This window comes from Sitophilus oryzae, unplaced genomic scaffold, assembly GCF_002938485.1.
Source record: "Sitophilus oryzae breed Bouriz unplaced genomic scaffold, Soryzae_2.0 scaffold_1508_pilon_pilon, whole genome shotgun sequence".
In the NCBI taxonomy this organism is placed as follows: Eukaryota; Metazoa; Arthropoda; class Insecta; order Coleoptera; family Curculionidae; genus Sitophilus; species Sitophilus oryzae.
Window position 1 is genome coordinate 1,122,900 of NW_022146179.1, and position 24,807 is coordinate 1,147,706.

General features: G+C 33.6%; 2 protein-coding genes across 4 annotated transcripts in view; both read left to right on the forward strand.

Moving 5' to 3' along the window:
- The first annotated feature begins 13,366 nt into the window (after window positions 1–13,366).
- LOC115878369 lies at window positions 13,367–14,687 on the forward strand. The gene is made up of 2 exons (XM_030894842.1): window positions 13,367–13,535; window positions 13,608–14,687. Exon 2 carries the CDS (start codon window positions 13,624–13,626, stop codon window positions 14,314–14,316), a length of 693 nt encoding a protein of 230 aa, XP_030750702.1. The 5' UTR covers window positions 13,367–13,535; window positions 13,608–13,623; the 3' UTR covers window positions 14,317–14,687.
- Window positions 14,688–17,771: 3,084 nt separating this feature from the next.
- Window positions 17,772–24,807, forward strand: part of LOC115878370 (F-box/LRR-repeat protein 20) — a 53,164-nt gene continuing 46,128 nt past the window's right edge. Inside the window, exon 1 of one of the 3 annotated variants that reach the window (XM_030894843.1) lies at window positions 17,772–17,901. In XM_030894843.1, the coding sequence (XP_030750703.1) occupies window positions 17,803–17,901 (99 nt within the window). In that variant the 5' untranslated portion in view covers window positions 17,772–17,802. Of the gene's footprint in view, window positions 17,991–24,807 lie in introns of all 3 variants that reach the window. The other 2 variants (XM_030894845.1, XM_030894844.1) reach the window with 2 other exon arrangements.

The window sequence follows — 24,807 nt, forward strand, 5'->3', positions numbered from 1 at the left end:
ACACAGCCTGGTTTAAAATAACAAAGTAATTTATAATGAACTCATATTTTTATTAAACATATATACGTATCAAGATACCAGTTTATACATGAATCAAGCTAGATCCAGAAAAATATAATTATCATTGTGCAGTTATAATATTCTTTATATTTATGAAAAGAAAAACAAAATAATTTAACAAAAAAATTTTAATTTAAATATTAAAGTTCTGGAAAACGTTGCCGTAATCGGCTTTTATCTGGATGTTTGTCATTTTACATATGTCTTTTTTAATTTAGAAATATAAATAAATAAGCTTTAACAGGATTTGAATAAAATTAGTTTCGGTAATTTGTCCATTATAACTTCAGACATCTTATTTTTGATTTTGCTTTCATGATTCAAACGAACATCGAGAAAATTTCTATTATTATTTTGTTAGTTGGCTTCTAAAAACACAAAGGCGTAGCTCCCATTCGAACATGTCTAGTAATAAACTACAGCGAACAGTCTTAAAACTAAATCACAAGATTGTCAATAAACGCACAAAGATAAAATACAAACGAAAACACAGTACACGCGGAAAACAGAAAGTTAGAGAAAACAATAATGACACTAATGGCGACCATGGCGACTGCCCAAGTCAAACTGAAAACAAAATCCAGGCCGACGACGCGTCCAAAATAAATCGATAACCCATCTCGACACCAATCGGCCAATAGAAAAGTAGCATTTCGGCGCATGTTCATTACATCCAAACTAATGAACAAGAGGACTATTCAACTCAGAGAAATAGAAAGGATAGAGAATGAGCGTCAACATGCGCAGAAGGTCTAAATTTGGTCTAATCAAGTTGGGCGCCAAATTCCAGGTCTTCGTGTCATTTTTGGTAATATAGGTGAATCTAAAAGTAATCAAATATCAATTTGGCTGTTTTCAGAACCATACGGGGCCATCTAAATTTAGTGAAATTCTATCATTTATTATGGTTACTAAACATAATATGATTTAATACAGTGTTCAAACTGCGTTACAATATGTATATAATACACTAAATATACGCATATTCTGACAAAAGACGCTAAGGACAGATGACCTTTTCGTCGTTAATATCCGAAATGAATAAATAAGTATTACAATATTCATTTACTTACGCAATTACGCGTTCAATTTAAAATTTGCAAATTTGGTAAAAATTTTTTTTTTTGATTTTTTTTTTTGAGATGAAAAATAAAACATTGTTCATAATTACAGTTTATTTACAAACAATTCATTAATAATATATAATATAAAAAAAAAAAATATCTTTTGTTAATTTTTTATCGTCCCTCAAATTGTGTTACAAAAACTGTTAAATAAACTGGTCCTCTTCAACAAATATTCTTCATAATCCTAACATCAATTGATTTTAATTTAAGGTATTATAATATAGGATTATCCCTGGTTTGTCAACAAAAACTCTAAATCTTGTAAATAGAACATCCAATTATATTCGTAAAATTATTTTGAACACAATTCAACTGTCAAAATTTCAAGTCATCAATAATGATAAACAACCCAATTAATCCTAAATTTATAAGAAGAAAAACTGTTACCTGTTTTTTTTTTTTTATTTTTAATTGTGTATTTATTTACTTAATCATTTATTTTTGCACAAAAGAAACTTGTCGATCCTTATTTGTCCATAACAAAATCCTGTATGTACAACATACATAACCTTAATATTGATAGATTAAGAAAATAGATTATATGATCTCCAGATTTAAGAACAAAAAATTTTTAAGAAAAATATTTTTTTTTTTTTATTTTATTAATAATTACTTGTCAACTTTGCCTAGTATTTCATCTATTTAAAAACATGGAATTGACAATCCCCTTACTAAAATACCATAATGGAAGGATTAAGTTTTATTGCATCAAATACCTTGCTATAAATCCTGGCTCACAATTTAAGGCCATTGCAAATGCTTTTGAACTTCATCATAGATTTTACAAGAATAAATTGTAATATTGAAACAAAGTAAGCTTGTAGCGTTTATTTACGAAATATGCTCATTTTAACAACTTTTAGAAATATCATCTCGTACAGCAAATTATGAATACTATGATTTCTCAGTAATTTGCGGGCACAGTACAAATAATATATGCCCCATAACAATTTTTAAATATAGTAAAGCCTCTGCACTCACACAATCACACTCTGCGATCGGTAGAGACAGCGCGGGCTTCTCTATTAAAAAGACACCGACACTTCATTCGAACACATGCGGTCCTTTTTACAGTTTAGGAAACTAAAAAGTTGACTATAGAACTCGGTACTATGTTTGAAAAAGCCTTCATACCTGTAACGTGCAAAATCTAATAACTGAATCTCCTCTCTTGACACCTGAACACTGCCTGCTGCTAATGTATGAAATATTATAGCACAAAACACAACACATACAACACTTAACAATAAAAATTTAAATTTCGCTGTTCGATAAAATACCCTATCTTATATTTTCTTTCCGTCCAAAGTGAACTTCTTGTCAAGTACAGTAAACCAATCATTTTACATATTTCTGGTACACTCGAACTTGTGCTTTCATGGACACCATATGGACACTATAAGAGTGCAGTGTTTTACAGAAGCATGAATATTGATTCCAAGTATCTTCTTCTTCCACACGTAATAAAAACATCCTCCTTAAATGGCCACATCATAAACTTATTTTTGACCATTCCCAATTACAATCACGATTTTACAAATCGCCTTCTAGGAAAGACTAAAATAACAGTTTTGGATCATCTGAAAACACGATTATGTTGTAATACTACACATAAAAGTTAATCATTTTCCGGCGTATTTCTTTCTTAAATGTATATGACATATAAACAGCTTTTTGTAATTATGTTAGATTAAAATTGAGATAATAAAATTAAAAAAAAAAAAAAAAAAAAAAAAAAAAAAAACAAAAAAAACAAAACAAGACAGATGCAAATTAAAGAGGGAAAGTGACAGCGAGCACCGGGAAGATGTCTGCCACAGAATATACACCATACAGAACGACAAAGACGAATTTGCTCAAAATTTAGGAGGGGGCATGCTGGTAACCGTGTCAAACGTGGCCGTCAAAAGGAATTATACAAGCAAAAAAATATTCACGGACAGCAGGTATAATATTTCAGATATAGCAAAAAGACAGAAAATAATTCATAATTATTAATTTAATTTAATCTAAATTAACAATACCGATTAAATCCCTCTAGTTTTTAAAATTAACTAAACCCTGCTTTCTATCATTTTCATAAAATCTAACAATTTCTTTCAGTGTGAAATGCTCTTCAAGGCGCACGGATGTCAAACGTGACGTCAAGCAATTAGTTCCCATTTTGAACTATGGTAGGGCTTAAAACAAGAGATTTATACGCAATGGAACATTTGAAAATTTCTGTCTCCAACGCTTAAATGCCAGCTTCCTCTGTTTGACAGCAGAGGCACTGCAATCGACTGGGATACTACATTTTCATTGTTAGCATTAGCGATTTATTTGTGTTTTAATAAAATTATAGTTAATTTTTTTTTTTATTTTTAAAATAAATAGGTATTTTGTACCCATTTTGTACCTGGCTGTACAAGTGGGAATCCCAATAAAACAAGGCAAATAAAGAACGGGGTGAAATAAACCCAAGCCTTTTCAAAGCTCCTAATGTATATAGTGAGACTATTTCTTATAAAATTAACTGGATAGTGTAAGAAAAACATAAAATATATACTGCAGTGTAAACGATAAAAAACCAAATAATGAGATATACGCCAATAACAAGTCACTTAAACATAAAACCTAGGAGCCCTGTTATAGAAATAATAATTAATACCTTACTACGGTGCAAAAACCTGTTACATGACCTAGCTATAACGCACAGTGAACAGCTGCCTATTGAAATGAATATAAAATTATATCTTCAAAAGATCGTATCCTGCAAATAACAATAATAGTAAAAATGTTTTTTTATTTATTTAAACAATATATATCTTCGTTATTAGGTATCTAGCCTTGCTACAAGAGCATGCAAAAGGCGATCCCCAATCAACAAGACCTTAGCAGCAAAGAGCGTTTGTGACTACATTTTTCTAGATGAATATATTTGACTCATTATGAGATTCAAATAACTGACGGAACCACAAAATAGCGGTAGACCATTTAAGCGAGGTCAAATCCAGAATTTTCCTAACTCCCATATTTCTCTAGAATAAAAAGGAAACACCAGTAAGGAGAACAACGAAAAAGTCTTAATTCAATAAAAGTAAAAGTCTGCCTATTAATCATTGACATCAAACTTCGGATACTAACTTGAGAAGCAAATAAATTCTCGTGAATACAATTCCAGTTTGAGTGACAGACAGTAAGAGTAGGATGTAAGCCAAATTTGAAAAAATGCATATGTCAGAATGTAAATGATTATAAAAATAAAGATTTTTGACATCTTAGATGCAAAATAAGAAAACAAAAAAAAAAATAATTCAAAATATGTATGGGTTGAAACTTTGATGTGAAGAAACCCATTTTGAATATTTATGAATAAAAAGCTCTTTAAATTAATATGTATATATTGTATGTAGCACCTTTTTAGGAATCATTTTAAATGTAATTTTTGTGTTTTAGATCTAAATTTCAATTTATTTAAAAAAAAAAAAAAAAAAAAAAAAAAAAAAAAAAAAAAAAAAAATAAATTATAATGAAATTTATAAATTTAGTGAGAGAGTTAATAGAAACAAAAGTTGTTAATGTCATTGCTAAATAATACTTAATAATGAATTAGATAAAATAAAAAAAAAAAAAAAAAAAAAAAATTATTTGGCTTTAAAAAAACGGTACAGTTATTATTCATTGTATATAGTATTTACAAACCTACCTTTAATAAAAAGTGATACAATATAGAACCTTTACAAAGTAGGCTGAACATTGAAATAACGAATTTAATTGCTACCGAAACAGCGACATTGCAAATTGCTAGACATAACTTACATTAAGCAAAAAGGCTATGACCACAGGAAACTTAGCTCAATATACACCTACAGCAAAAAAGTTGAAGATACAGACAAAGGTGCAATGTAAGTCGTCTCATTCCATTATGATAGTTATTCCGAAAAATCCTAATTCGTTATCAATGTCATCGCCAACAACACTCTAGTTCGAAAGATTAATGTTTATTAAAATGGTATAACACTAATAAACGCAGAAACATGTCATATCAAATTTTAATGAAAAACGAGAAACCTTTAAACTGCATCAACAAAACATTAAAACACTAACACAATCACATCATAAACTATTTAATTCGCATTCGTCATCAAAAACAATTAACGTCTACATCAAATCAAAGTGAACTGGAAAATTGTTGCGAACTTCTACTTTTTTTACAACAGTCTAGGAAGTATGTATTTAAGCAGCTAATTAATATTCTCGTCGTGTTATGCACTAAAAAGAACACATATATAAAACATTTTATAATATCAAGAGAAAAGGATAGATAAACCGGCATCGCTAATATAACGCAAACTACACTGTCAAACCAAATTTTAATAGAATTTTGTACAGCAAGTTAAAGCCACGGCACGATTGCTCCAATTAGAAACCTACGTTGTGCTAAAAAGCTAAACAGCTGGTAAAAAATAGTGCCCAAAGTATTACTTGGCCTATCAAGTGTTAATTATACACAAATAGTTATTACTTGGCATAATTTAGAACCGTTGGAAGGGCAGAATCGACACATCTGGTATTCACGCCAACAATCCGCACAACGCCCTACTTGATTTTCGGGAAATAACTTAGATCCTCAAAAATGGGTCCAAAATTCTTTGGCGGTTCGATTCGCGCTCATCCTTATTAGACTCCATACATTGACCAATGTACAAAGCCTTTGTCGCTCTGAGGTTGTATAGTTTCTGTGATTGCATCTTGCGTCGCAAATTGGATCGCATCGTCGAACTAATCTCCCTTCCATATCTCTCGGTCAAGACCGGATCCTGTCCTCAATCTGGGAAAATAAAGCAGGCAGGAGTTAAAAGAGAGGCGAATCGAACGCAAAAATAATGGGGCCAGTTTTAGATCTAAATTGAATTCGAAAATCGCCGTGGGGCCTGTAGATTGGATACTAAAACTACACAGCTCTTATGGAAGATAACTATTTTATATAATAGAGCCAATTGAATATGGGCATAATTTTACCAGAGTTAGCTTTCAGAAACGTGTTTTTTCTAATTGAACAATGTGCGCTAAAATGTGAATACAAAACTTAAAATGAGTTGATAAATTAGTTAGTTATATTGAGATCGTTAAGATATCCTTTTCTTTAATTTGATATTAAAAAATGTTGAGTTAGTGGGTCTTTAGTGCATACACGACCGAAGAAACATATAATCTGCTAAAATAAATCTTCCCTAGAACTTGTACAGAAAAAGATAGAGAGAGAGATACAAATTACACCAGTTATCCTTGAACTTGATGTAAACATAATTGTTCAATGATGAACAATAAATCAGATTAAATAGTTTATGGTGTGAATGTGTTAGTGTTTTATTAATAGTTTTGCTGATGCAGTTTAAAGTTCAGTGTCATTAAAACATTTGAAATTGACATTTTACATGCAGTTTAGTGTGGAAGCCTTTAATAAACATTAAAATCTTCGAACTAGTAGTTTTATGGCGATGACAGATGAATAACAAATAACTAGTTAGTAATATAACTAATCAAAAATGAAACTGAAGACAATTACCATTGCAACCTTTGATCGGTGTTATCTATTCCATAACTTTTATAGCTGAAACTAGAGAGAAGGTATATTGAGCTGAAACGTTTACTGTGTTCAATACGTTTCTAGGTGAAGTTGAATTTAATGTCTATGAGCAAAAGTGCAAATTGTCACTTTTTCGTAGACAATTAAATTCAAGATATATTATTTTTTTTTTTTTTTTTTTTTTTTTATTTTTTTGTTTGAAATCACTTATAAATATATAGTAGGTTGTATATAAGATGAAAAATAAGTACTCAGTTTAATTCAAAAGCACAAAAATAAAGAGTTGTGAATATGTATATACCTGACGTATTCAAATCATATAAATATTTATTTAGCAATATTAATAATACAAATTATATAATAAAAAAAAAAAAAATTTAATAAATAAAAATACTACAATATATAATTTACTATACAATTTAGCATATAGATATTAATATCTATATTACTATGCAAAAAATAAAACGAGGAACATCATCTATAGGACAAGACACAAAAAAGATTACAATTTAAAAAAAAATGCATCTCAAAAAATACCTAGCTACAATATACTTGGTACATATAATATCTTAAAGAGCTCCTCCAAATTCCGATCAAAAACTATCTAAATGGCTTTATACCACACCAATCAAAATAGAAATCCAAAACAATCTAAATTTTCAAATTATTTCTTATTATTCCTCAATGAACAAAGCGTCTGCGACGGCTAGTCAAAATCAAATAATTTTATAAATAAATTTACATCTGACATATGCAAACTATTTTTCAAATTTGTGAACCATTAGTAACTCTAAGAACTGTCTGTAAAATCAATGGCACATTAGTAAATTCACGAAGAATGTCATTCTCATATTCTAAAGTTAGGTTCTGAGTTTTGATTTCAACATGATTAATAGGCAGACCTGTTACTTTTTTTTGTATATAGAGGAACTTTCAGTTGCTTCAGCATGCCTGACACATGTGTTTCCTTCTTCTTTATTTACGAGAGAAAATCTGAAGCCAGGTTAGAAAATCGCGAATTTGAACCCTCCTTAAATAATGTGCGCTACCCTGAGTCATCTAACTGGATGAGTGTCCGTTTCAGTTAATGTGATCTATATGAGTCAAAATATGCTCATGCTATTGAAAATGTTTTCAATGCATAAGACAGCATGCCTTTGTCTGCGTAATAGTGTCCTTGTCTGATCTGGGGTATCGCCTTTGTGCCCTACTGGCTGGTAGCAGAGCGTTGCACGACTATGAAAAGATATTATATATTGTTAAGATAGAAGATTGAAAAAAAGCAACATTTCTAATAGTTAAAAGCTGTTATTGTGTTGATGAAGGTATGCGATCTGTGAAGTAGTAAGATAGTTAATTCCTTTCAATAGCACTGAGTTCAAGTACTGTTGCGTTAATAATGGTAAAATGTCATACAATAAGTTTTAGACCTAGTTAAGTATTTAGATTTATTTTAATTTTTAAAAGGGCGGCTCCTAGGTTATGTTACCATCTGAGTGTGATTTTGGCTAATATTGTCCTTATTAATTGGTTTAATAAATTTAATCTGTACACGACAGTACATATAATGTTATGATGGTTTTTCTTAACATCTATCAGGATTTGGTATAGATAAATAGCTCATAGGTACTTACATTTAGGTAGCTTTGAAAAGGCTTGGGTTCCTTTCACCCCGTTCTTTAATTGCCTTTTTTCCACTGAAACTCCCACATGTACAGCCAGGAACGAAAGAACGAACTATACAATATCTATTGTATAGGTTTTTTTTATAAAAAAAAATGTCAGTAAATTTAACTATAAGTTGTATTAGAAGAAACGGGACAATTTAAATTCGGTATAGCTAACAAATGAAAATGTAGTAAGCCGGTCGATTGCAGTGCCTCTGCTGTCAAACCGATGAAGCTGCTTAAAAGTGGTGACAGAAATTTCAAATTTGCACATTGCCGATAAATCTCCCTTTTTAAGCCCTCCAGAGTTTCGGGCAGAAGTGAAGGATATTTAAGAATGCTATCAGGGCAAAGTTCCCAAGTTAGGACGGATGTATGGGCTGATGCGTGAAGAGTTGGACGAGGATTTTAGCTTAGCCAGCCAATTTAGACGACGTTTGAAGCTACGACCGTGAGCGAATGACCATCCGAAGTGACAGGTCATTGTTGTGGTACATTTGTGCCGGCGGCACGTGTGTGGGTTAAGTCTTTGTGATATAGTGTGTTGTGTTTGCATGTGTGAGTTTGTCGGTTTTGATATTATGGTAAAATTAATTTTTGAAGTTTTTTTTTTTTTTTTTTTTTTTTTTTTTTTTTTTTTTTTTTTTAATTTTAAATTGTTTAACAATGTTTTTACTCAAAGTAGGTTAACTTAATATCTATCAATTGCATAGGCCGTAACTTTTTTTCAATAAACTTTGTAGATTGTCAGATTATTTAATTCCTGTTATTCCGTTATAAATAAATTTTATATTTTGTTTTAAATATTTTAAAATGCTTCAATGGACAACAAAATTACGTTCGCAACAAAATAGCAAATTGCAAATGTTTTTTTTTTTTTTTTATGTGAAAAATAAAAGTGAAGTGGTTGTTAGCGAAGTCCCCCGGCCTCGGCACGCGGCCTTCGGCTTATTAACCTATAAGTTCACGTGGATGGTCGATAGATGGGCGTTGACGTAAAATGAACCTGATTTATTAGCATAGGAGACTGTTGGGGCTGCTCTGTTTCGTTAGTGAATTCTGTGGGACATAAATTCTCTCTTTGCTCTTATGGGGAGGCCGCGGTTGATATGTAATTTAAAATGTATTAGGGTTACGAAGTGGTTTTACGAAGGTTTGACCCTTTTAGCCAAAGAGTTTTTTACCTGTGTTTACATCGATAGTTTTTCTATTTAGCATCAAGATATATTTGTAATGGCCATATGCAGACAATTACTACGTATTTAGAAAATATAAATAAGATGTAGAATCGGTTCGATGTCTTTGTTTAATTCTGGATATTAATTGGAACACTTGGTAACAGTTACTTTGGCGTTGAGTATAAGTAAGGTGGCATTGTTTGGATTATTACTTGGTTAGGATAATAAAATTATTGGTTGGGATGTACGAACATAAATAGGATCTAGGAATATTAGTATATGATATATAGTAATGTTTATTAATAAAGCTCACTAACTGTTTTGGCATTTTAGTTTTGAATGCAGTACATTTGAGATTGTATTGTGAAATGCTCTCACGAAAAAAACTTCAATGATTCAACATCAGTGTGTTTTGCTGCATAAGTGGGTCATTCCCAGCTGAAAATTTTCGAGTCATTTTGAAGGACTAAAAGTACGTGATAACTAAGTATATGTTCACGTTTGTCACGTGCAAGAATTAATAGCGGACACAACTTTATAGAGCAAGTCGTTATGCATTATTCGATGGCGACCATAAAGAAGCAATAATAAATAACTGAGCCAGGAGATATGACAGCTTATTGTATTTGTGCCTAGCAGAGGAGAATAAATCAGAGGTAGTCACTGCGTAAGTTGCATTTTTCTCGGTTCCAGTTAAAATGAACAAGCTGGTTTTTCCTGTGGTCTTCATTTGCATTAGACGTAATAAAGTGGTTTGATCATATGTATGTGATGGACTAAATTGGTGTTAAGGAATAGAAAGTCTTTTTTGCGATATTAATAAATCCTATATAGTTATTATTTTTTGAAATAAATTTTTTTTTTTTTTTTTTTTTTATTATTGAGTTTTTAAAACCAGTTATAATATTTATACTTAAGAAACTTGAAATTCATGTGAAGTTACTTCATCATTCAAACCACAGATAGATTTTAATGTTAAGGTAAAATAATAAATAAACAAATATGGAGTAACCAACAATTCTATTATGTATAAGCTTAAAAGTACAGTACTAATAATAGTACCCTGCACGTTAACCAGTATTAGAATAATATCTAGGCCGCACTCAGACTATGCTCCAACAGATGAGTTTCAAATATAATTGGGCCTAATCGTCCTGAAAATTGTATTGTTTATCATTGTTTGATTATATTCGATACTATTTTAATATTTAAGTCACTTTAAAATAGTTAATTTGTATGAATAATTGCCTACCAATAAAGCAAATTTGACTAGTATCTGATGCCATGAATTCTGTGTATCAGTTAAAAAGGTCTTCCTCCAGATTCTGCGTTCAGACCAATTTATTCTCCTCTAAACCTGAAACAGTCTACTATAAAAAATAGACAGGGTCATAATTAAGATAAAAATTTACCGTAAATTGAGCTCTATTACAGCAATTCCATTGGAATACTTTTCCATGACAAGTAATCAATTTCCTAACATTTTTTAATTGATGTAATACTTCCTCATGATGCGAAAGAAAATCTTTTCGTTAGCACACAAAGAACAAACGATATGTTGGCTGTGCTTTCAGATTACTTACTTTTCCATAGAATATCCCATGTCACATCAAAGACGGGAAGTCATGAAATGATCATCAACATGAAACATCATTTTTTGGGTATACAGGGTGTCAAAAAAAAAACAGAAATAATTTTCTAGTGTGAGTTTAATTTAAATATTAAAAAAAAAAAAAAAATGCAAATATTTTTTTTTTTAAATATTTTGTCTTTTATTGTTTAAATATTATGTTTAGAACTGCTGGTTTTAGTAATTATTAATTAAAATTTCAAAACGAGTGACAATGTCAAGAAATACATAAATAAAAATTAAAAATACAAAGCAACTGTAATATCAGATAATAATGAAAATAAGGTATATCTTCTGTGTCCTGTCTACGATTACTTCTTTGATCTGATTGGACGGTTCAAGGACGGTTGGTTGCGTTACGCAACCAACCGTCCTTGAACCGCAACTTGCGTATTTTAATGTATCCTCAAGGGGTTGACCATGAGTACGTTCCACTAAGCACTCATAACGTTCACGCTCAAGATCGCGATTTTTCCCGTTCCACTTGCTTGCGAGCGTTACAATCATAAACTCAAGTGGAATGGGTTATGGGGCTTTAAGCCCCTCCTGGTCTAGATGTCATTAAATAAGATGCTAAATAGTAATAATGTCTCAAAAAGAAAGACAATACAAAATCGTCTTTGACGACAGTTTGGATATGTTGGTGCATTCGAATGTCGTCTGAAGCTTCTTCATTTCACTAGTTCAAGACGAACGTGGGATCGATGCAATTTTACAAAATCTCGATCGTAAAAAGTGAAAACTTAGGCCACGTATTATTGGCTATGGGAATCTATGAAAATTTTTTCTTTTGTCTAAGTTTTAAAAAAGTCTTTTGTCTAAGTTTTAAAAATTTCGCCAAAATTCCTCAACGTCCACTTCGATCCTAATATTCAGATAGGTCGTTGTGAGCTCGGCGTGAGCGAAAATAATGACGTCATTAGTGACGTTTTCGCCGCGACCACAACGTCCTCGATCGTCATGTGGAACGACCGAAAGCATATTTTGAGCATTATGAGCGCTTAGTGGAACGCACTCCATGAGTACGTTCCACTAAGCACTCATAACGTTCACGCTCAAGATCGCGATTTTTCCCGTTCCACTTGCTTGCGAGCGTTACAATCATAAACTCAAGTGGAATGGCTTATGGGGCGTTTTAAGCGTCAATCCTGTCAATGTATGTAAATAAATAGTAAATAATAGTCAAAATCACAGAAGAGAATTCAAAAAATCTGTCTAAAAAAAGAAATCAAAATGTCTTTGGCGACAGTTGGATATTTGGTGCATAGGAATGTGTCTGAAACTTCTTCATCTAGTTCAGACGAATAGTGGAATGCAATTTTACAAAATCGCGATGTAAAAAGCGAACACTTAGGCCACGTATTATTGGCTATGAGAATCTATGATTTTTTTATCCTAAGTCGATAATCTTTTGTCTAAGTTTTAAAAATTGCGCCATAATTCCTCAACGTCCACTTCGATCCTAATATTCAGATGGGTCGTTGTGAGCTCGGCGTGAGCGAAAATAATGACGTCATTAGTGACGTTTACGCCGCGACCACAACGTCCGCGATCGTCATGTGGAACGACCGAAGGCATATTTTGAGCATTATGAGCGCTTAGTGGAACGCACTCCATATGGTTGACCCTCCATAGCTCTGGGTTTACGAAATTTTTGACACATCACTTTTAGTTATCTGTGCCAGTGTCACCAACTCCGATATTCTATCCCTAAATTTGGGGAGAAAAAATCTATATGGGGAATTTTTTAGGGAGTAAAATTTTTTGGGGATATTTTTAGGGATAAAATTTCAATGGAATTTTACCGCTACCAAAGAGGAGATGACCGCTACTGCTATTTTTGAAAATTAATAGGAAAGTATCAATAAAACAAAATAATTTATTTATTTTAATCACCGAATCTTGGAGAACAGTTGTGGGGATTTTAGTTGTTTGGAAGGTTTGATATTGCTTTAATGGAAAGTTTCGAACAGTTGGCTAAATTGCTGTGATCAGACGTTTCAAGGTCAACCACTTTTATTATTTATATTTTAGGGTTTTTTCGGGATTTTTTTTTAGGTTTTTAGGGATATTTTGGGTATTTTTGAATGATTTTTGATGGGAGTGTTTAGATTTTTTGGGAGATAAATTTTTGAGAGTTGGGAACACTGATCTGTGCTTCATTTCATTTTTCATTATCCAATTTCCAATATCATCTAAGAATATCATAATATCAAGTTTAGAAATTAGATTTTTCCATTTCTTTCCTACATTTACATTTATTTTTCCATGATTATAAACATAGTTAGAACTGCTAAAATGGTACTAAAAGCTGTTTGGTTTTTGTTCAATATTTAAACATTTAAAGACTTTCTTATTCTGTTTATGTTTAAGAAGGTAGAACAGAGACATGATGGATATTGTGAAAAGTAACTGTTCTAGTGGTCTTTCTGATAATTGCTGTAACAACCATGTATTCATACCCCTTGATGTATGTTTTACTGATTTAATTGAACAAAGTTTTGGTCAGTTTTCCGTAAAACCAATATCTTATAGCGATGAAGATAGTAGATCAGCTATTGATTTACAAAACTGTAATGTAGAAGAATATACAATTAGCTTGGTAGAATCAGATAATGTTATAGAGGAATCAGGCATTGATATAAAAAGAACTAAATCAAATTCAAATGAATGTGAAATCACGGATTGTTTTATTAGTCGTGATCACAGAAGGAAGAAAAACAATGACACTAATAAAAAAATTGGAAAAACTAGACGTGGAAAGAGTAAAATATACCAGATACCTAGCTTTTTATATGTTACTCCTGCTAAAGACAGTATTGAAGATACACCCGAATTTAAAAAGCTTTTGAAACCCAAAGCTAGTGCAGATGCATCAAGATTAGGGCAGTCACTATTTAGATGTCAGTACTCTCCTTGCCCTTTCAAAACAAAAAAATATGAAGAATTAGATACACATGAGTGGGTGCAACACAAAATCGGATCAGAATCTACATTTACAACAGACTGTATAGAGGTAGAGATAGAATGTCACAGGTGTTCCTTTAAAACCAAACATCGGAAGGTGTTTAAACAACATTGATAGAGTTATAGAACTACTGATAGAGTTATAGAACTACTATAATGGCCTTTATATTGTTTGAAACAATTGTGCAGCTAATTTTAGTCATTTATTCTTATTTAACTATATTGAATTATTTTAAAATAATCTTAACAAGTAAATAAAATTAAGACATGAAATACCGTATGATCGAAAAAAAACGGCGTCCAGTTGGCTGGGAAATGAACATCAATGACATTTCCCATATAAATTTACATTTAAAATGACAGCGATCTTCATTCCATAGCCATCGCTGACGCCGTTTTTTCTCGATCATAAGGTATATTATTTAATTCAAGTATGCGTATCTATTTAGCTGTTTTATATCCCAATACACTTTACACTTAAGTCTAGAATTTTTTTTTTAAGAGTTGTCCTACCCTTCATAATGCAAACTTATTTAATTTTACTGAACATGCCAAGAGAATAAATATTTCTGTCTGTAAATACAGTAAACCTGCAGGGTATAAATTTTTAATTTTAATATGCATCTTGAAAAAAATAGTCCTTTATTCTAGTAAGTCTTTTATCTATGATTCTAGTTCTAATCTCCGTAGTTCTAAAATAAGTTCTAACCAATGATAACAGGTTCTAACTCTGATTCAGAGATATGATAGAGATATATAGAATACAGGGTGTCCCAGAAATAAGTGCAAGTATTTTAAGGGGTGGTAGATCTCAATAAAAGAAACATATTTTCTCTTTAACGTTTTTCAAATAAGTCCAAAATAACTGCGTTATTTTACTTTGAAAATTAAAAAAAAAAATTTTGTTTTTCTGGCGGGAAACCTCATATTTTGCTCAAATTTTGAGAACAACTGGATCTTTTCTGGATTTTCTTTCTTGTAAATTTAAACTATTACCTATGTTGCCATATTATCAAGAAATTATTTTTTTTAAATAAAAACTAAAAAAATTTCGAATTTTCAAAAAAAAAATTCGCGAAAAAAAACTCACAGGCGTGTTTCTGGGGTTATACTACCAGTTAAAATACTTGCACTTATTTCTAGGTCACCCTGTATATATATTTATTTTAGTTTCTTTCTGGTTTCTCTATGCTCTGGTTCTAATAAGAAGTAATAAGTCTATGAAGCCGGAGTCTCATGCATCCGAAATCCGATGACAAGACGATCCGACGGTGCTCCTATTGGCCGAAATATTTTGACAACAATTTTTATCCGATAATTTTAACTAATCATCCGACGTCGTATAAAGTTAAATTTTGTTTAACTTTTGTACGATATCGTGTTTTTTAACCTCACTTTTTTTGAAAACATTTGTTTTTAAAAACAAGTTTAGTGGGAAGTGGGCAATTTCGGGATATTTGGCGAGGAAGTTATTTTTATAAGTGTTTCTCCAATAAAACATGACATGAATCTCTATTCAGCGCAGCAGAAAAATGTTAAAACTGTCAAATTTCGGAACGAACTTTCGGATGTATGTGACAGGCTTTTTTTATTTCACACGATAACTTCAAATTTCGGATGTCGTACCATCGGATTTCGGATGCATGAGACTCCGGCAAAGAGTAGATAAGTCTTATCTACTCTTTGACTCCGGCTTAAGAGTGAAGACACAAGTGAAGATGGAGTGAAGTGAAGCGAGTGAAGTCTCGACGTTCTATAGCTTATGTTTATCTTATGTTAAAGGAATTTTTAGTAAATAGATCTGGCAACCTTGTGAACCGCCAGCTGGGGTCGACGCTCACAAAATCAGTCCCGCCATGAAAAAAAGACTGAGTTTTGCGCAGTGTTGTTACAATAGGTACAATTGTACTATTTTGGGTACATTTGATAGTCAAGGAGTACATAGGTACAATTGCAAGAAAAAATGTACAATTCTTACTTCTCAAACACAAACTAACCCAAACTTAAACCCACGTACATATTTTTAGACGAACGGTGATACGCAATGCGTGTATTTGAAATGCAGGTTGCTAGGAGCAGAGGCCCAGAATTATACATCACTTGAAATGCTGTTCAAGCCGCACGGATGTCAAACGTAAGTTTGATATCCGTGTGGTGACTAGGAGGGGGGTTAATCACTGCGACCTTAGAGATCTATTGTGTCCCGATGTCAAACGTGACGTCACGCAATTAGTTAATCACCCATTTAACCAATGCTATTCAAAGCTCTTTGTAGCTTCTGTATTGCTGTCCTCCATTTGGGAGCCAGAGTTCCGATTTAAAGTTCCAGAGCTTTACGCCCTGGGCTGCTCAGAACGGTTCTGAGAGGGGCTGTGCGAGATAGCCTGGTGCCTCCATATGGCGCGGAACCAGTTCTGAACTTTATGACTCAATTGAATGGAGGGAGAGTATCGCGTTCTTAAACAGTTCAGAGCTGCTCAACTGCGTGAAAGGAGGTTAGCATATGGTGTATAATTCTGTGAGGGTGCATCCACATTATCCTTAAAAAAGTGGATCGGCGGCGGCGTATCGGCGTAACGACCTTGAATCGATTTCCAGCAATTCTATTGGCTGAAAAATTCATCTGTCAGAAATTTTATCTGTCAAATTCACCTGGCAAAAATTTCAGCCAATAGAATTGCAGGAAATCGATTCAAGGTCGTTAAGCCAATACGCCGTTCCGCTGTTTTTAGGATAGTGTGGATGCACCCTACGTACCAAAACTTGGTAAAAAGGTACAGTACTTCTGCTGGATCTGTGTCTATGAAAGGAATGCGGACAAAAAACATTTAAATAAACAGCAATATATTTTATACGTCTACGTTTTAAATCGCTCCGCCCACTCATTTTATTGGCTACTTGCAAATTTGTTGAATTTTTATTGATGGGACGCGTCGTCTATTTTTTTACGAAAAACATCCAGAGAATATCGTTTCCCCTCTCACGGATACCCCGTAGCTACAGAACGGACAGAAGTACTGTAAATAGAGAGATCACATGACCCCACATTTTTGCACCAAAAATGTACAATCCCACTTAAAAAAGTACAATTTCGACACCATTTACAGTACAAAAATTTTTGCCCTTGTAACAACGCTGGTTTTGCGGTTTCCGGGACAAAAACCAGTCGACGATCTCCGTTTTGAGGTATATGACCCCCATTAGGAATCAAAAGAATTAAATTCAATTTATTCCTGAAAATTCGGAGAAATATACAAGAATATATCTTGTTAGAAACCGTTTAATTTTTTAAAATTTTTCTAAGGACAAATTTATTGGTTTATCGTGTGTTGTAGGCATGCATTTTTAGCATGCATTTTTAGCATGTTTTTTTAAACTTTTTTATTGCAAAATATCCATAAATCATGGTAATAAATAATAACAGAGTAATAATACTGAATATAAGAAATTTCTTATTCTGTAGTTTACCAGGATTTCAATTTAACATTTATGTTAAATTGAAATCCTTGATTGAAATATTTTGTTTTTAAAATATTGGAGAACATTTGCACCATCTGGCACTGCTGTGCGCCTCCCGGACAAAATTGTATCTTTCTGACCAATGGAGTGGCTCATAAACAAAGACTCGGACTGTCATTGGCCGCCACAAGGACATTCACCAGTCAGTTGTGTTATGGTTGTGCTGAGGCATCCTATGGAGGTAGGTGATATTGTTGAAGGGGACTGGCGGAAAACCTCACATTTCCGGTTGGAAAAGTGATGATTTTCGTTGGAAAGGATCATTTCGAGGTAAGGAAACATTGAGAAACTCGTTTAGGAGCGTATCAGCCCTATGCACTATTTTGTTTTGACGTTATAAGCTGGTCTTCTATTGTTTGATCGCAAACAGCTGATCGTTGCACACAGTTCCTAAATTCGACTTGCACACTGAAATTTTATTAACGATTGTTTTGATTAGACAAAAATAATAACAGTGCGTAGTATATTGTTTATCTATTAGTATTTTTACGTGAAATTTTGAGTAGTTAATTTTAGTAGATAAGTACTGATATTTTATTTTAGAAAATAGACAGACATTACTTCTTTGTTTGGAATTCATTTTACTAGTTCTAAAGATGTCGTCGCCATTTATTGACTTCCTAGTCTATTTTGATGTTTTTTTCTCTGATTGAAGCCTAGGTATTATAAATCGCAAAATGTTTTTATATTAAATACATAATGCTAAGTTAGAGATAGATAAATTCATATAAAACAGTTGATTTTTTTTCATAATAAATCCACTGCCTATTTTTAGACGCAGGATCTGCTAGAGTTGTTACTTTTTATTGGTATTATTGTTTCTAATGTAATATACAGGGTATAAAAAAAATAAAAAAAAAAAATGTAATTTATATTTTCTTTAATAAAAAATGTTGTAACATGTAATTACATACATTTTATTTTTTTTTTTTTTTTTTTTTTTTTTTTTTTATAAAATAAACATATAGGTACGAGTTAACTTTTAAACCTACAATGTAAAAAATATAAATATGTAATTCATTTTAATGTTATTTCTGTATTTAATGTAATACATACCATTGTTAAGGGATCAAGCCGATCAAGTTCCGTATGATCGAGAAAAAAAACGGCGTCAGTAATGGCTATGAAATGAAGATCGCTTTCATTTTATATATGCATGTCAACGATCGTCATTTCCAAGCTAACTGGATGCCGTTTTTTTTTTTTATTATATTTTCTTATATTCCTTATGATCAGGGCCGCTTTACGCATTAGGCAAGCCAATGGGGGGGGGGGCATTGGGGGCCAATAGCCAATTGTTATTTTTTAATAAAAACAGAAGAATAAGATTTTGAATTTCTCTCTAAAGAATATATTTTGAATTTTTAGTTTAACATTATTATACTTTTTCGTATGTTTTTATCACAGATAACATATAATCCAGATGGCCATTGCTTACGGAACAGCATGTTTTCGATGAGACAGTTCCCTATTAATGACACAGAGGGCGGCTATAGCCAAATCTAATAATATTTTTAAAACGAACGAATTTGGAGCCACACCACGGCCACGCGATGTGAAGCGACGTAGCCAGTTGTTCACATTTGCGGTCAAACCCAGGGAAAATGTATTCGAATTTTGTATACTTTTTAAAATTAGTCCGAGGAGTTTGAAATTGTTAATTAAGTGACGAAAGTGAGTACTCAGAAACAAATTTTGGACATTCATCCCCTAAGAAGGGATGAAAATTGAGTATAAAATTTGATAAAATCAGTTTTAGAAGTATGAAATTCTGCGTAAACGTTCCTGATGTAACTTAATTTAGCACTAAGGGGCAATTTTAGGAAATTTGCCTCTAAGGGGGTGAAATGAAGCGTGAACGTTCTGAAAAAAAATCTGTTCTAGATGTATGAAAAATTTGCACAGAGGTTCATCAAGTGATGAAAGTTTTACTCAGAAGCGAATTTTTGGGCATGCATCCATAAATAAGGGATAAAACTAATATCACACAAAACATTAAAATCGGTTTTAGAAGTATAAAATTGTTCGCAGACGTTCCTTATATAAGGTAATTGCTTTACTAAACAATTTTTCGAAATTTTCCCCTCTAAGGGGGTGAAATGAGGGGTGAACTTTTCTGAAAATCTATCCTAGAAGTATGAAAATTTGCACAGAGGTTCCTCGAGTGATGAAAGTGAGTACTCAGAAGCCAATCTTAGGCATTCGCCCCATAAGTATTAAGGGATGAAAATTTGTACAAAAATTCATTAAAATCGGTTTTGGAAGTATGAAATTTTGCGCAGACGTTCCTTATGTAACATAATTTAGCACTCAGGAACAATTTTTGGAAATTCGCCCTCTAACGGGGGGAAATGAGGTGTAACTGAAATTACGTTACATAAGGAACGTCTGCAAATTTCATACTTCTAAACCCGATTTAACAAATGTTTGTACAAATTTTCATCCCTTATTTCACTCTCTTAGGAGATGAATGTCCAAAATCCACATGTACAAAATTCCACACTCATAGGACTGTTAGTTTTAACTAACAATTTATTAAAGTGCAACTATATAAAAATTATACAGAATTGGCGCCTCTCATACGCTCGGAGGCTCAAGGAGAACGACCAGTTCGTATTGAAATGAAATTTTGTGAGCATATGTAAGTTAATTCTGCGCACGTTTTAAAAATATAGAGAGTTCTAGGGTGTCCCCAAAAAAGTTACACATCAAATTTGTGTTTTTTGTAACAGATACCCCTTTATTAATTAATTTTTAGATTCTAAGAGAGAAATAAAGGTGTGTTTCATTAGGGAAGTATATGACTGAAACCAGGTTTTTAGACTTACTTAAGATTTTGAAGAACAATTTTTAAATTTCAAGAAAAACTACCTAAATTGGAATTCACCTCTGTGCACTTTAAATCATATTAAAACCTGACCCATAAGTTATACAGGGTGGGGAACAGAGTGGTATAACCTGGCACTCCTTTAATACCAACCCCTTTAGTTTAATTGAATCACCGATATTCAATGGGAAATTCATGGCCACTTCAAATACTATTAAGGTTGCCAGCCTACCCCTCAAACAAAGATTTTCTAGATATTTTCATTTCTATGATTTAGTGTGAATAGATCTTTATTATTTGATAATCTAGGTGGCTGTGATATATCTGATGTTAATTCAACATAGCTGTCAAATTAGTTCAGCTTTAGCAACTAGTTATCTTTTTGTGTCAGTTCGTCAGTTGAAACAAAAAAATCTAAAATTTCCGAAGATAGAAACTTATCCTACAACAGAGAGAATTGATATGATTCTATGAGTTAGCTCCTGATTTTATATAGTCTGGGCTTTTTATTTGATTAACATATATCAAATAAAAAGCCCAGACTAGACAGTGTTAACCAAACTCGACCAAACCAAACCAAACTATTGTCACAAACTGCATTTTTTACTTACTAAATATGAATTTTACTTTGTCTTGTTGATCTTTGAAAGGTGTATAAATTAAAGACATTTAAATTTTATGGGGTTGGGATACGAATTTAATATCGAGTTTCGGAATAGAAACTTACACGCCGCCGGGATCCTGGGAGTTCGGGATTTCAGGAAACTAGTCGTGAGATTAATGATGTACAGATGCATGTCATGTTGATTTGGAAGTGACAATCGATAAGATTTATCATATAATTTTTTACCTATTAAACGACAGCGATCTTCATTTCAAACTCCCGCGCGCTTTTTTTTTTTCTATCGTACGGTATATTCACTAACTGCCTTACCTACTTATAATTTATAACAGTTTATATTCACTGATTCATTTATAATTTGTATCCACTTAATATTACTTGATTTATCCATCGTAAACTTTGCATAGATATAGAAATATAACGATGGACAACTCTTAATGTGTTAAATTATACACTACGATCGAAAAAAACGGCGTCCAGTGGTTTGGAAATGACGATCGATGACTCCTATAATTTACATATCAAATGACAGCGATTTTCATAGCCATCGCTGACGCCGTTTTTTTTTTTTTTTATCATACGGTATATTGTAAAAGCCATCGATCACCATTTCTAAGGTAACTTAACGCCGTATTTTTACATACAAAATGTGCAAAAAAATTCTATATGAATGAACTCACAATTTTCTATCCACTTTGTACATAAATTAGGATCTCTTGACGCGTGAAACTTAAACACATGTACACCTGATTTCCGAGAAACAAAATTGACACTTATTACCAAACATTTTAATAATAGTATGCTAATCGCACAGTTGTAATCTGTTGCGGGCCGGTGTGGACTCGACCTAACCTCACGGATGACCTTAACATCGCATAGACACCGCAATGATTCATTCGTTCGAGAAGAATCGAGTCCACTGGAATGGACGAGTACATACGAGCATTCGAAAACCTTCTCTATGCACCTAACGTTCTATGGACAATTCTAGAGTTCTTTACCTGCCGGTATAAAGCCGGCGGCCGTGGCTTACATGGGGCAGTTATAAATATACAGTCGACGCGCTAAAATTAAAAATAAATTCTTAGTTATAAATCGTTTGTAAATAGTTCTATAAGTCTTTTATCGTTATTATTTTTGTTAATTAGTGTTAAATAAATGAGTGTTTAAATACTTGTGACTTTCTATCCAGACGGAACCGACGAAAAACGTAACAATTGGTGTCAGGTGTGGCGTGTGTGATAGAAAATAAAAAGACAGACAATGTCTCCGAAAAAATTGTTGACTTGAAAGTGTCGGAACTGAAATCCATATTGGAAGAGAGAGGGTGCGAGACAGATGGAAAGAAAAGTATTTTGCAAACCAGACTGAGACGTTTTGATTGAGGAAGGAGAGGATCCTGACACATTTGCTTTGAGTTGGAAGATGACCTTGACTCGTGCCTAAAATTAGAAGATAAACGGAAACTCTCAAAAATTAGAAGACGGTTTGAATGACAAAATTATTGCAAGACAATTTAAGCCAACTTAATTTGAATAATTTAGAAGATAAAATCAGTGATAAAATGATGAAAATTCAGGATTTAATTAATATTTTAGAAGATAAGATCATAGAAAATTCTAAAGCTTTACAGGCCAGCTTTAATAATAAATACAGGAATTAGAAGAAAAAGATAATAGATACACAAGATAAAATAACAGAGTTTGAGGAAGATGTAAATAGAAAAATCGAAATTTTAAAACCGTAGTCACCAAAATGTCCATCGGAGGCACCGAAACTAGTCGAAAATAGGTATATCTCAAAGTCAGTGATTAAGCCTCCACAGTTTGACGGAAAAACCACTTGGGCCAATTATTTTTACACTTGATTTGAGGCGGCTGCGAGCGAACAGATGGACATCGCTGAAAGGCTACCGCTGACTTTGTCGCACTGCAGTGCGACTGATATTCTGTTTCATTGGAACAAGGAGATTATCAGCAATTGGTACAACATTTAGTAATGAGGTACGGCCAAGCTCATTTGGAACATGTCTATCATTCCCAACTAAAAATCGCATTCAAAGTCAAATGAGTCTCTGCAGGAGTTTGAAACCGACGTAGCCCGCCTCGTTCTCCTTGCGTACCCTGCTACGCCAGAGAATGTTATGGTGCGGTTGGCAGTACAGGCTTTTATTGATGGTTTACGTGACGAGACAAGGCAAACACTTCCTTTAGCTCATCCAACGCATTTGGGAGATGCCTTAGCACGTGCCCTAGAATTTGAGGCCGCGAAAGAATGCTCTAGGTCTCTAGATTTGTACGGGCTGTTGAGGAGAGTTCCGACGATTCCAAAGTGGAAAGGATTGTGCGGAAAGTACTGGATCAGTATATGAGCAAGAAGGGACCGATTCGCTGTTGGAATTGTGGACAGATGGGAAATCGTTGCAAAGAAGTGAAAGTCTTAAGGACGACTGTGGTTGGTGATAGTTCGCAAACCGAAGATCTTGCAAATGACCAAATCAGTGATCCAGAGTTGGGCTTGGTGATTAACTGGAAAAACGCGGACCAGAGACCAACGTGGGAGGAAGTTTGCGGATATTCGCCAAACGTAAAGTCGTACTGGTCCCAGTGGAATTCATTGGTAATAGATAACGTGTTACTTCGCCGTGTGATTGAGAGACCAGAGGGACAAGAAGAGAGAATGCTGATCGTCATTCCAAAGAAAAGGGTCCCGGAAGTCTTGGTGGAAGTTCACAATGGAACCAGCGGTGGACATCTTGGTGTTACCAAGACACTTGGCAAGCTGCGTGAAGGTTCTACTGGGTGAACTGCAAAGGAGATGTGAGGGCCTGGTGTAGAAATGTGACATTTGCGCAGCAATTAATGGGCCACAAAAGCGTGGTAAAGCCCCTATGCGCCAGTACAATGTTGGTAGTCCCTTCGAACGAATAGCGATCGACGTGGCTGGTCCTTTCCCGGAGACGAACGATGGCAACAAATACATTGTGGTAGTAATGGATTACTTCAGCAAATGGTCGAGGCCTACGCGCGTTTGCCAAATCAAGAAGCGTCTACGATTGCTGATGCCCTTGTTAAAAAATGGATCTGCAGGTTTGGTGTTCCCATGGAGCTTCATTCATATCAGGGAAGAAACTTTGAGTCTAATCTGTTCCAAGGCGTCTGCGAAGTCCTTAACATCCACAAGACCAGGACGACGGCTCTACATCCACAATCCGATGGGATGGTTGAACGCATGAACAGAACCGTCAACCGTTATTTGGCCAAAGTAGTCTCTGACCACCAAAGAGGCTGGGACAAATTTCTTCGCCTGTTCCTGTTCCAAGAATCTACAGGGCGAACTTCAGCCAGCATCGTTATGGGACGGGAGGTGCGCCTACCCTGTGATCTGAAGTTTGGTTGCCGACCGGGAGAAGATGTCGCTGGAGAAGATTATGTCCACAGACTACGTCAAAGGATGGACGACATCCATCAGCGAGTCCGCTTAAATATTCAAAGCGCTAGTGACCGAGTGAAGGAGCACTACGACATTCAAGCTGAGCATGGGGGATATCAACCAGGGAATTTGGTGTGGCTGTACAACCCACAGAGACGTCGTGGATTATCTCCAGCTGGCCCTCATTAAGGAAGGCCCATACGAAA